Source organism: Giraffa tippelskirchi, chromosome 4, assembly GCF_054371585.1.
Source record: "Giraffa tippelskirchi isolate mGirTip1 chromosome 4, T2T-mGirTip1v1.2.pri, whole genome shotgun sequence".
Classification (NCBI taxonomy): Eukaryota; Metazoa; Chordata; class Mammalia; order Artiodactyla; family Giraffidae; genus Giraffa; species Giraffa tippelskirchi.
Window position 1 is genome coordinate 142,557,616 of NC_137278.1, and position 13,967 is coordinate 142,571,582.

Here is a 13,967-nt window from a genome sequence, read left to right on the forward strand (position 1 = left end):
GGAGTTCTAAAATTACTGAAAGAAAATAAGGGGAGTTAGGTGGATGCTTAGTAATTTTTTCTGAATTCTGCAAAATGAAGCAGTGAATGAGAGAGTGCCTTTTTAATCTTTGTCAACATTTTCACCAAGCAGTATTTAAAAATGTGACCTCTTGATTTAATATGAATTACTTTGACTCTTCCATCTTCAAAAAGTAACATCTGCTTTCAGTTAAAGAAAAGCAAATCCAGAATATCGATTTTAATTTTTAAATTACTATATAATTTATACCTTTTAAATATGTTTATCATCATTGAATAATGTTTAACTTCCTTGATTTACGATACCTCATCTTGTTTAAGTTAGTTATGAGGATTGTGAGTGCTTGAGTATATAAATTGTTAAAAAATAATTGGTTTGGTATAATAATTAGCATACAAATAAGTGATTTAAATTGCGAGTGAAAATGAAAGTGCTTCACTTCAAGCCCAATATAATACAAATTATTTTTAAATGTAGCTATTGAGAAATCATGGTACATTTTTGCTTAATTAAGAAGGAACCTTATCCCCATTTAGATAGCAAACTATGTTGTCGGTCTGGATCTGTCTTATGCTTCATCTAATCATCTAATACATCTCAACATCTAATACATGGTAGATGCATAGTAGATACTTAACAAATATTTCCTGAGGAAATTAAAAAAAAAAACACCCCTAAAAATGTGTACCTGAATAACTGAAGATGTGAATAAAGATTTTATAATATTGGTACACAGAGTTATCTAGCTTACTAGCAATTTTCCAGGGCAGGAAAGTTTAAAGGGTTTTAACAAATATTTCTGTGACTAGAACAAGAACTTCCAAGAGTCAATTTTTTGGTCTCATAGTCCTTTAAAATGTAATTTGATGTTGTCTGGAATTTTCCCACACTTGGCCATTTGTATGAAAATGGAAAATTTGTTTTCTTGTCTGGTCTTGCTTGTGATCTGCAGTTTCTAGTTACTTATAACCCAGGTTTTGAGCTTTTATATTAATTTTGTTTGTAGGATGCTGTTCTAATGCAATTTTGTGCAAATAAATTGGACAAGAAGGACTTCTTTGGAAAATCAGATCCTTTTCTTGTATTTTATCGAAGTAACGAAGATGGCAGGTAGATTTATCTTTTATGCATTTTAAGTCTATGATAAGTATGCTATTTAAATTATCATTTTTTCTAGAGAAGCTTATTAAATTCATAAACAGTACAATATTTTGGTATTCACAAAATTGATAGGATTTTTTTCATTTCAATAATTATGTATAACTTTACAAGCATTTTATATGTTTTATTTGATATTTATAATGAGTGATTTTTCAGCTTCATAGAAGTATTTCCTCTTCTATTGCATTAATAGTATGGAAGCTTTATTTTTTTGTGGAAATCTGAAATGCTGAAACTAATGTATTTTGTTCATAGAACTGAACTCTTAAGCAGATTTCTTGGAGAGGAACATGGATTTTTATTGGTTGCTTTTTATACTACATGGTTTTTTCAATAATGTATAGCATTCAAGAAAATTTTTCATTATATTCTAGTAATTTGAATATTTTGCCAGTTATGATTAGACTGGTTTCTATGTGATTTGAAAATATATTATGGAGTATAATTTATTTTTTTATTGCAGTATTGTTGATATGTAATATTATATGTTATAGGTGTGCAATATAGTGATTCACAATTTTTAAATGTTGCACTTCATTTATAATGATTATAAAATATTGGCTGTATTCCCTGCATTATACAACATATCCTTGTAGCTTATTTTATATGAAATAGTTTGTACCTGTTAATCCCTCCAAGTATTTCTCCTCCTTTGTCCTATCTCCTATCTCCTTACTGATAACCAGTAGTTTGTTCTCTGTATCTGTGAGATATTTTGTATCTGTATCTGTGCTTCTTTTTGTTATGTTCACTAGTTTGTTGTATTTTTTAAATTCCACATATGAGTGATATCGTATAGTATTTGTCTTTTTCTGTCTGACTTACTTCACTTAGTATAATACCCTCCAAGTCTATCTATGTTGTTGCAAATGGCAAAGTTTTATTTCTTTTTCATGATTGAGTAGTATTCCATTGTACAGAGTATAATTTAATATGTATGACTTTACCATGAAATACATTTTTATTAGTTTCTGTGATTCTTACTGCATTGTCAATATTAATAAGAAAGTTTAATTGTTAAAATTATGAGCTAAAAAAGGTCCTACTGCCTAGGTGTAAACTGTGATCCTGCTACTTAATAGTTATGGGACCATAGGCAAGTTTTAAAACTCATATGGGGCTCATTTTCCTCATGTGTAAAATGGGTTAATAATCATAGTCACCTCCCATGGCTGCTGAGAGTATTAAATGCATTACTACACAAAAATCATTTAGAGCTTACTAAAACATAAGAATTATGTTAGCTGTTATTATTTTATTATCTTATGGTATAATGTTTCCTGTTTTCATTAACTATGCAAATAAAGTAGTAGCTAAAAAGAAAATGTCTTTGGGAGATTAAAGTGAGAGGAATTGACTGTTTTAAAAAAAAGGTAACCTTCTATACTTGTAAATGAAATTATACATGTTAATGTTATGTAATAAGTATAAAATAGTACATAAAAATAGAAAGTTTGCTAATAAAAGTGAATACACAGAAATATAAAATGTTGCTTTACATAGTGTAGAATTTTTGTTGATGCAGTCACTGGGCAACTATTGATTATTTTTGTTATGGTATCATATTGTTAGATTTTGCATACTTCTTTTGTATTTCAGTGGTAAAAATGTTAGAGTAGCATTTGCATCTGAACACTAATTTTACCCATGTGAAAAATATTGGACAGTGAAGAAAATAATCATATTTTCCAGTTTTTTGCAGAGTTAAAAAAAAAAACTAACTAAAAAATGGTTCAAAATTTCTTGAATAACAAAGAATAAAGTTCATGTTTACTCCTGTCTGAACAACTTATTTCCTGAATTTTCTCTTTTATTCTTACTTCTTTACTTACAAAAATTAGTTGCACAATTATAGAATTTCAGTCCACCACACGTATACTGTCACTGGTAAGAGAATATTACAAAATTTTATTATGCTTGTAAAAATGGTATTAACTTATTCATTAAATAAAATATGAATATTGAGTGCAACTAATCTAAAAATCTAAGATCATTTAAAAAAATCTCACTTAATGTATTTTAATACAGGTTATTCAACAAAAATATTTTCCTTATAACACTATTTGTAATAAATATATACACACACTTATATGTATATAGCAGTACTCCTGAATATTAGTGCTGCAGCAGACTCCTGTCAGAGTTTGCACTAGTGGCACTAGTGCTGAAATTATTAGTGAGTTTTTGCTGTCTATATAGCATATAGTGCTTTACAAATGAGAATGACAGATGAGTACCTAGTTTATAAGTAGCTCACTAAGAAAGTGAGTCGCTTTATTAAGAGAAGTTTCAGAGTAATTTTGATTAATCTTTTAGAGTTTTCTCTATCATTTATGTTTCTTTTAATTATTTTTGCCCTGGGTGATTCCTATACTGCTTTGGGTGATTCAACTTTGAGAGCATTTGACCACATTATACAAACACATATTCTTTTGAGCTCTGTCAATTTAGTAACATGAGTTTCTTTAGATAGGTGAGGCTACTACCAGGAAGAGTGTAGTGCTAATGCCGTAAGTCTTAAAATGGATACATGATCCATTCATATTATGTTTCTGGATCTCTTAATGAAGAGAGATCCTTTCTTGACTGTGAAGAGGAAAATGGACTCAATGCCCTTTCAAAATGGGATTATTTTCTTAATAAATAGGTTTAGGGTTTAGTTGCAATATGTTCACTATGGTGGAGTTATATAATACTCTCATGTTCATGACTATAAGACGTATCCCTGCATTTAGAACACTACATGACTAAGGGTTTAGTAAAAGTTGAATTTAGGTATTGTTCTAACCAAGATCATTTAAAACATTTTATAGCTCATGAACTGCTGCATAAATTTGCATTAGGCAAGAATATTACCAGGACCTGATAGATGTCCAGAGATTAAATGACTTGCTGAAAACAATACTGGAATTTGAATCGGAAAACTAGTTTAAGGCTTCATGGATTCTACCCCTTATTATATATTCTTTAATTGCTATCTTTCTTCCCTGTAGGAATAATCAACAGTTTAGATTAAAAAAAAAAGAAGAACCACATACTGAATGATCTCTACTATAAATCCATTATGTTAATCTTAAATAAGCCTTTGATCCTCCTCAGAAATCTTATTCCTTTTCCTTAATCCATCAATGTTCCTCTCTCCCAGACACTTATGCACTTTTTCCCTCTTTCTTATTTACTGTTTATCTTGTTTCCTGTTTAATAAGAAAATGGAAGCAATTGGAGAAATTCCTTAAGATCCCATCACAGCATCTACCCCAAATGCTCCGCAAAATGACTATCCATGGTTCCAAGGCCAACTCCTCCATATTGATGCCCACTATCCCATCCACTTCCATCTACTTCGGTACATTACTCTAGCCTTCTTCCCCTTTCTCTCATACATCACAAATAGTCTTTTCTCTAATGGATTTTTCCTTTAGCATACACCCTTGCTGTTCTTAATTTCATCTTGAAAAAAAAATTAAAAAGTGACAAAAAACAAACCTTTCACTTGAGTAATCTTTCCTCTTTAAGTTATCCTCAATTTCTCTTTTTTCTTATTACAGCTAAACTGCTCAAAAATGTTTACACATTCTGCCTCAGTTTCTCATCTCTTTCTTAGATTCATTCTAACCAGATTTTTGTGCCCAGCATTCCAACAAAACTTCTCAAGGTTACTGATAACCTTCATCTTTAGTGACCAATAGATACTTTTCACTGTAGCAATATGTCACTACAATTTTTATAGAGATTATTTACAAAGAAGCTTTAGGATTTATTGAATGTTCAGGTCATTTTTAGTAAACTCATTGCAAAATTGCATTTTTTTTTAAATTTATTCATTTATTTTTGGCTGTGCTGGGTCTTTGTTGCTGCATGTGGGCGTTTTCTAGTTGCAGAGACCAGGGGCAGCTCTCCAGTTGTGGTGTACAGACTTCTCATTGTGGAGCACAGGCTCTAGGGCATGCAGAATTCAGTAGTTGCTGCACATGGGCCCAGTAGTTACGGTTCACAGGCACCAGAGTGCAGGCTCAGTAGTTGTGGTGCATGGACTTAGTTGGCCCATGGCAATGTGAGATCTTCCCAGACCAGGGATAGAATTGGTGTCCCCTACGTTGCAAGGCAGATTCCTAACCACTGGGCCACCAGGAAAGTCCCTCATTGCTTTATGTTATGATGAGCTAATCTTTAAAGCTTTGAAACAACAAATCTCTTTTTATTGACTGATATGAACAGTAACAGAGGGACAGACAACCTGTATTCTGCACAAAATATAAAGAAAGAAATGATTACTAAGGCTTATATTAGAACTAAGTCATGAAAATAACTGGAAAACATTTTATTTTTTTACAGTTTTACAATCTGTCATAAAACAGAAGTTGTCAAAAACACTCTAAATCCTGTATGGCAAGCATTCAAGATCTCAGTAAGAGCTTTATGTAATGGCGATTATGACAGGTAAAATAAGTGTCAGCTTGTCTGAGAGTTTTAAATACTCACTGTAGATTTTGTATCCAATAATCTAAGTTGAATTTTTAAAATTAAGATGGCTTCTTGGCCAATGTAAATGTGTATTTATAAAAGCATATCTGACTTACTAAGAATTTTTTAAGTAGCATTTTTCACCCACAATGACATGGGCAAGAGGAATAATTTGCCTAATTAAAATTTGATTTAACTGAATTTTCAAAAACAAAAATGTGCAAAGTGCTAAAAATATATTGAATATTTGTTTATTTTAACATATTCAAAAGTATCCCATTATTTTTATAGCCTCAAGGTTTTCATTTGGTATTATCTTTCTAGAAAGGAATAAGTAAATATACAAAAGATGTAAAATTATAATTATGTATGTTATCAACCCTGTTCATTCCTGAGAATCCTATGTGACATCATCGTTCTCATGGTCACTGAATTATAAAAGGTCTGTAGATCTAGAACAGGGAGATTCTGGTGTTTTACAAATAAGAAGGTGATGTGGCCCTGAAGATCTTCCCATAATATACCTGAAGATTTATTAATATCACAGTTTTTTCTCTCTCTTATGAAGATGGATTATAAGATTACTATATAAAAACCCCTACTCACCCCAAAACATATTTTATCTTACTACTTGTATATTATAAAAATAAGAATTTATTCTATTAACAAAAATCATAGGAAAACTATCCATTACCAGTATGTCATTAGATTTTCTTTAAAATGTATTCAGCTACTTGCCTGTCACTTCGTTTGTTTAATAATGTCACAACTTTATTTAATTGGACTCATTCTTTCTAAGACTGTGATTTGTATAATACGGTTCTAGCTATACTGTATAATATAGTAAGCAGCATTAGCATCACCTGAGGAAACTTGTAAAAATTCAAGTGCTTGGGCCCACCCCTGGGACTACTGAACCAGAAACGCTTGGGCATGAAGTCGAGTAATTCACATTTTTACAAGCCTTTCATATGATCCTGATCTATGCTGAGTTGAGAAATACAAACTCAATGTCAAAATACGAAGACAATGGTTTTGAAGAGTGGAAAAGTAGCTCTATGCTCCTCACTGAAGAGCTGTGTCAAACTATAAATGGTTTTCCTGTATAATTTCCTACTCTGTTTAAAGAATTTGATTTTAAAAACCAATTTTAAAGTAAAAATTAAAGACTAGTATTAAAATTAGAAAATCAACTTTATTTTGTAAAACTTGAAAGTATACAATATTTTATGTAAGAAAATCTATAACTTATTTTTTAACTTTCAATCATATGTTAATTTAATCTTCCTAAGTAACTTTACCTTATGTGTATGTTTTCACCATGGACAGAACAGTCAAAGTAGAGGTGTATGACTGGAATCGAGATGGAAGGTAAGACATTGTCTTTTGTTTTGTTTTTGCTTTTACAAATTAATATGCTTTAAAAAGCAAACATACTGAAATGACGACATTTTAAATTTTGAATTGAGTATTTTTGTCTTGTTTTTCTGTTTTCTTCCAATCCAAGAACCTAATATATATTCTGTTTACATCTGTCTGTCATCTTCAGTTTCTTTCATCAGCATCTTACAGTTTTCATTGTACAAGTCTTTTGTCTCTTTAGGTAGGTTTACAACTAGGTGTATCATTCTTTTTGATGTGATGGTAAATGGCCACTTTGTCTGACTTACTTCACAATGGTATTTTCCTTAACTTCTCTTTCTGATGGTTCATTTTTACTGTATAGAAACACAAGAGATTTCTTTGTATTTTAACTTTGTATCCTGCATCTTTACCACATTCATTGGTGAATTCTGTTAGATTTCTGGTTTTCTTTAGGGTTCTCTATGTATAGTATCATGTCTTCTGCAAATAGTGACAGATTTGCTTCTTCTTTTCCAATTTGGATTTTTTTTTTCTTGTCTCATTGCTAACACTTCCAAATTATGTTGAATAAAAGTGAAGGAAGTGGACATCCTATATGGTTCCTGATCTTAGAAGAAATGCTTTCAGCTTTTCACCATTGAGTATAATGTTAGCTGTAGATTTGTCATATATGGCCTATATTATGTTGAGCTATGTTCCCTCTTATGCTCACATTCTGTACAGGTTTTTATCATAAATGTATGCTGAATTTTGTCAAAACCTTTTTCTGTATTTATCAAGATAATCATATGGCTTTTATTCTTCAATTATTTAATGTGGTGTATCACACTGCTTAACTTGTGGAAAAATGAAAAATCCTTGCATCCCTGGGGTAAATCCCACTTAATCATGGTGAATACTCCATTTAATGTATTATTAGATTTAAATTGCTAGTATTTTGTTGAGCACCTTTATGTATATTCAAAAGGGATATTGGCCTGTTATTTTCTTTTTGTGATATCACTGTCTATTTTTTGTATGAGAGTGATAGTGATCTCACAGAATGCATGCAGCCATGTACACATGTATCCATTCTCTCCCAATCTCCTTTCCCATCCAGACTACTACATAACATTGAGCAGAGTTCCATGTGCTATACAGTAGGTCCTTTTTGATTATCAATTTTAAATATAGCAGTGTGTATATGTCCATCCCAAAGTCCCTAACTGTCTCTTTTTTAAATCACACTTTCAAATTCAGTACTGGTGGTTGGCCTGTTTATATTTTCCAAGTCTTCCTGGTTTAGTCTTGGGAGATTTTTATAATGTCCTTCTAAAAATTTGTCCACTTCTTCAAGTTTGTCCATTTTATTGGCATATAGTTGCTTGTAGTAGTTTCTTATGATCCTTTGCATGTCTGTGGTGCTCACTGTAACTTCTCCTTTTTCACTTCTAATTTTATTGATTTGAACATTCTCCCTTTTTTCCTGGTCAAAGGTTTATCAATTTTGTTTGTGTTTTGAATGAACCAGCTTTTACTTTCATTTATCTTTTCTATTGTTTTCTTCATGTCTATTTTATTTATTTCTTCTCTGATCTTTATGATTTATTTCCTTCTACTAACTTTCTACTTTGTTTGTTCTTCTTTCTTTAGTTACTTTAGGTGTAAGTTTAGGTTATAGGCAATTTTTCTTGTTTCTTGTTATAAGATTATATTGATATAAACTTTCCTCTTAGAACTGCTTTTGCTGTGCTCCATAGGTTTTGGATTGTCATGCTGTCATTTTCACCTGTCTCTGTGTATAGTTTGATTTCCTCTTTGATCTCTTCAGTGATCCATTGGTTCTTTATAAGCATATTGGTTTAGCTTCCGTATGTTTGAGTTTCTTACAGATTTTTTTCTTACAGTTGATTTCTAATCTCAGCATTGTGGTAGGGTAAAAAATTTGATTTCGGTTTTCTTAAATTTACTGAGGCTTGCTTTGTGGCCCAGTATTTGATTAATCCTGCAGAATGTTCCATGTGCACTTGAGAAGAAGGAGTATTCTGCTGCTTTCAGATGAAATGCTCTATCAATATCAATTAAGTCCATCTAATCTAATGTATCATTTAAGGCCTGTGTTTCCTTTATGATTTTCTGTCTGGACCATGTGTCTATCGATACATGTGAAGGAGGTTTAAATTGCCACACTATTACTGAGTTACTTTTGATTTCTCCTTTTATGATTGCTAGTGTTTACCTTATATATTGAGGTGCTCCTCATGTGAGTGCTCCTATAAATTGCTATATCTCCTTGGATGATTTATTGATCATTATGCAAAGTACTTCCTTGTCCCTTGTCTATTTTGTCTAATATATGTATTGCTACTCTAGGCTTCTTTTGATTTCCATTTGTATGAAATTTCCTTTTCCATCCTCCCACTTTCAGTCTGTATGTGTCCCTGTATCTGAAGTGGTTCACCTGTAGGCAATATGTATGTGAGGTGTTTTTTTTTTTTTAATCCATTCAGTCAGTCTATGTCTTTTGGTTGAAGCATTTAATCTGTCTTCACTTAAGGTTATTATTGTATGTATGTTCCGATTGCCATTTTGTTAATTGTTTTGTTAGTCTTTTTTCTTCACTTCCTCTTTTGTTCACTTCTCTTATGATTTGATGACTAATTTTTGTGTTGTGCTTGGATTTCTTTTTCTTTTTTGTGTATGTATCTCTTATAGGTTTTCAATGTGTGCTTACCCTGAGGTTTTGTTATAGAGGTCAATATACAAACAAAATTGTTTTAAATTTCTGTTCTTTTAATTTCAAATGTATTCTCAATATCCTGCATTTGTGCTGTCCTCAAAATTGCTGGTTTTGATATCCTATTTGTGTGCAGATGATTTTCTACCTTTACTGTGCATTTATCTTTACACAATTTTTCATTCATAATTCACTTTTTTCAGGTAGTAGCTTTTTCTTTTCCATTTAGAGAAGTTCCTTCAGCATTTGTTGTGAAGCTGGTCTGGTGGTGATGAATTCTCTTCGCTTTTGCTTGTATGCCAAGCTTTTGATTTCTCCATTGAACCTGAACAAGAGCCATGCTTAGTAGAGTACTTTTGGTTGTAGGTTCTTGCCTTTCATCACGTTAAATATATCATGCCACTCTTTTCAGGTCTGCAGATTTTGTGCTGAGAAATCAATTGATAACCTTACCTGAATTCTTTTGTATGTTATTTGTTGCTTTACCCTTGTTTCTTAATATTTTTTTCTTTCCTTTTAATGTTTGTCAGTTTGATTACTCTTTGTCTCTGCATGTTATTCCTTGGGTTTAACCTGCCCGAGTCTCTCTGTTCTTCCTGGACTTGCATGGCTGTTTCTTTTCCCATGTTAAGGAAGTTTTAGCTATCATCTCTTCAAATATTTTCTCAGGTCCTTTCTCTCCCTATTCTCCTTCTGGGACCCATATAATGCAAATGTTGTGAGCATTTAATGTCCCAGAGGTCTCATATATTGTCTTCATTTCTTTTCATTCTTTTTTCTTTATTCTCTTCTGCAGCAGTGATTTCCTTCATTTTGTCCTCCAGCTTACTTAACCATTCTTCTGACTTAGTCATTCTGCTATCAACTCCTTCTAGTGTAGTTTTCATTTCAGTTATTGTATTATTCGTCTGTATTTGCTTGTTTTTTTTAGTTCTTCTAGGTCTTTATTAATCATTTCTATCTTTTCAATCTGTGCTTTCCTTCTTTTTCTGAGATCTTGGATCATCTTTATTATCCTTACTCTGAATTCTTTTTCGAGTAGATTGCCTATCTCCATTTCATCTAGCTGTTCCTCAGATTTTTATGTTGTTCCTTCATCTAGGACATATTCGTCTGCTGTCTCATTTCTGCAGGCTGCAGGATTGTAGTTTTTCTTGCTTACGCTGTCTGCCTTCTGGTGGATGAGAGTGAGCAAGAGGCTTGGGAATGCTTCCTGGTGGGAGGGACTGGTTCCTTCCCACTGTTGGGTGGAGCTGATTCTTCTGTCTCTGGTGGTCAGGGGCATGATCAGGAAAAACCTAAGCAGCCTTTCTGCTGATGGGTTGGGCTGTGTTCCCACCCTCTTGGTTGGTTGTCTGAGATATCTCAGTACTGGAGCCTACAGGCTGATGACTTGGTCTAGGTCTTGGGGAAGAGACTGTGACCTCCAATAGGACTCCCACCAATGGATACTCCCCCCAAAGTACCTCTATTCATTCTTTGTCCCTGGAGTGAGGCACAGCCACCTTCCACCAACAGGAGACCATCCAGTACTGGGAAGTTGTTGTTCAGTTGCTGTCATGTCCCACTCTGCAGCCACATGAACTGCAGCATGCCAGGCTTTACTGTCCTTCACTACCTCCCAGAATTTGTTCAAACTCATATCCATTGAGTCAGTGATGCCATCCAACCATCTCATCATCTGTTGCCCCCTTATACTCCTGCCCTCAATCTTTCCCAGTTTCAAGGTCTTTTCCAGTGAGTCAGCTCTTCGCATCAGGTGGCCAAAGTATTGGAGCTTCAGCTTCAGCCTCAGTCCTTCCAATGAATATTCAGGGTTGATTTCCTTTAGGATTGACTGGTTTGATCTCCTTGGCTGTCCAAGGGACTCTCAAAAGCTTTCTCCAGCACCACAGTTGGAAAGCGTCAATTCCTGTGGAATATCTATAATTAAACCCCACTGCCTTTCAAATCTAGATTCTCCTGGGGCTCCTCCACCCATGCCATACCCCCATGCTGGATAGTCTGACATGGGACTCAGGACTTTCACTCTTGTGGAATAACTTCTGTGGTATAATTATTTTCCAGTTTGTCCATCGCCTACCTGGCTGATAGGGTTTGTTTTATCACAGTTGCACCCCTATTACCATCTCATTGTGAATTCTTCTTTGTCTTTGGATGTAGGGTATCTCTTTTTTTTGATATGTTCCAGCATATTTTGTCAGTGGTTGTTCAGCAATTAGTTGTGATTTTTATATTTTGTAAGAACAGATAAGCACATGAGCTTGTACACTGCCATCTTGAGCTACCATTTAAATTACAGTGTATCTTCTTGTGGACCTCTTTGGGTTCATCTTGTTTCAGAGGCTGTGCTTTTAGGTCCTGGATGTATGTTTCCTTTTCCAGGTTGGGGAAGTTTGGAGCTTATTTCTTCAATGAATTTCTCTGCCTGGTTATCTCTCCTTTTTTCTTCTTGTATAATTGGTAAACTTGGTGTTGTCCCAGTAGTCCTCTGTTTTAAAAAAATCTTTTTTTTTCCTTTTGTTCTGTTCATCATGGATGTTTTTCACTACCAGTCTTCTGATTTGTTGATTTGTTCCTCTTTATCATCTAATCTACCAATAAGTCCTTCTAGTGAGTTTTAAATTTCAATTATTATATTCTTCAGATTTGTTTGGTTCTTATTTATATTTCTCTGTCTTTATAAACTTCTCACTGTGTTCATACGTTCTTTTCCTGAAGAGCATTGGTTGAGCACTTTTATGATCATTGGTATTCTCGAATTCTCCTTGGTAATGTTCTTTATTCCAGTTCTTTTTTTTGTCCTGAGGTTTTGTCTTACTGCTTCATGTGGAATAGATTCCTCTCTTTATTTTGTTTAATTCTCTGTGTTTGGTTTTATGTTTAGGTAGATTTGTTATGTTTCTCAGTCTTGGAGAAGTGACTTTATGTTGGAGACATCCTATGGACCCTGGTTGCCTACCTCCCTCTGGTCACCATAGCATTCTTGCAGAGCCCCCGTGTGAGCAGTGTAGGCCTTTCTGTTGTGTCATTGCCAACTGCTGTAGCATATTGGTAAACAGGGCTGACTCCTATCCTGGCTGCCTGCTAGGCCCTGCTTTGTGCCTTGATTAGTGGCCTGCTGGCGGGTAAAGTTGAGTTCGAGTACTGGTGGTTATCTGGCCTGGGAGTTCTCAGGATTGGTGCTAACTGCTGGTGGTTGGGACTGGGTTCTGGTCTTAAGAAAAGATGTCAGCCAAATGTATAAAAATATCAACATTATAAATAAATCAGTTTGGCATACCAACTCACCACTTCCACAGTGTCACTGGATAGCTCAATTCCTAAACCAGTTCATACCTTTTAATATGTGGAATTAAGAGACGGATGATCAAGTCAGTAAGCAGAGATTTTCCTTCTGGGACAGATACACAGTGGAGGGTATGTAACAAAGGATGCTATCTAGAAAATCTTTGGCAATAGATGCAAATTTAAGTAATAGTAGTATGATTAACTGTTATTAGAAAATGTGGTGTCTTTTTACTGAGTTATAATCTATTATTCTCTTTCAATTAAGTCCAGAAAAATCTAGCTGCTTCAGATGAGCATGGGAAGATCCAATAGATGGAATTCTATATTCCAAAAATAAATACTTAGGCTTCCCTGATAGCTCAGTTGGTAAAGAACCTGCCCGCAATGCAGGAGACCCTGGTTCGATTCCTGGGTCAGGAAGATCCACTGCAGAATGGATAGGCTACCCACTCCAGTATTCTTGGGCTTCCCTTGTGCAGCTGGTAAAGAATCCACCTGCAATGAGGGAGACTTAGGTTCAATCCCTGAGTTGGGAAGATCCACTGGAGAAGGGACAGGTTACCCACTCTAGTATTCTGGCCTGGAGAATTCCATGGACTGTATAGTCCATGGGGTTGCAAAGAATCAGACATGACTGAGCGACTTTCACTTCACTTCCCTAAGTGTAAATGACTGGCAAAAGTTAACCTAGCTCCCAGATCACCCATTTGTTCCAAATTTCAAATTCATCTTTATAGAAACTATGAATTAATTTTTTCTCACTCATTTAACTGATACACGTTGTGCTTTCATCTTACTGGTTCAAGTGACAAAAACATCAAAAGCATATTTAAATTCAATCTGTATTTTCCCTGTATAGGAGTCCGGCTCTTGTTTTAAAGTTGAACAATAACAGAGGAAATTTTCTTTAGCACTTTATTCCCCATAAAACATAAAGTAACACTTGTTT

The 13,967-nt window shown here is 33.9% G+C and overlaps 1 protein-coding gene across 3 annotated transcripts in view; it reads left to right on the forward strand.

The window, feature by feature from the left end:
* CPNE8 (copine 8) overlaps positions 1–13,967 on the forward strand; it is a 268,048-nt gene that overhangs the window by 142,747 nt on the left and 111,334 nt on the right. For 2 of the 3 annotated variants that reach the window (XM_081483375.1, XM_081483374.1), the window contains 3 exons: positions 1,028–1,131; positions 5,518–5,622; positions 6,976–7,017. In XM_081483375.1, coding sequence (XP_081339501.1) covers positions 1,028–1,131; positions 5,518–5,622; positions 6,976–7,017 — 251 coding nt within the window. Of the gene's footprint in view, positions 1–1,027; positions 1,132–5,517; positions 5,623–6,975; positions 7,018–13,029; positions 13,148–13,967 lie in introns of those variants that run through there. The other variant, XM_081483379.1, reaches the window with a different exon arrangement.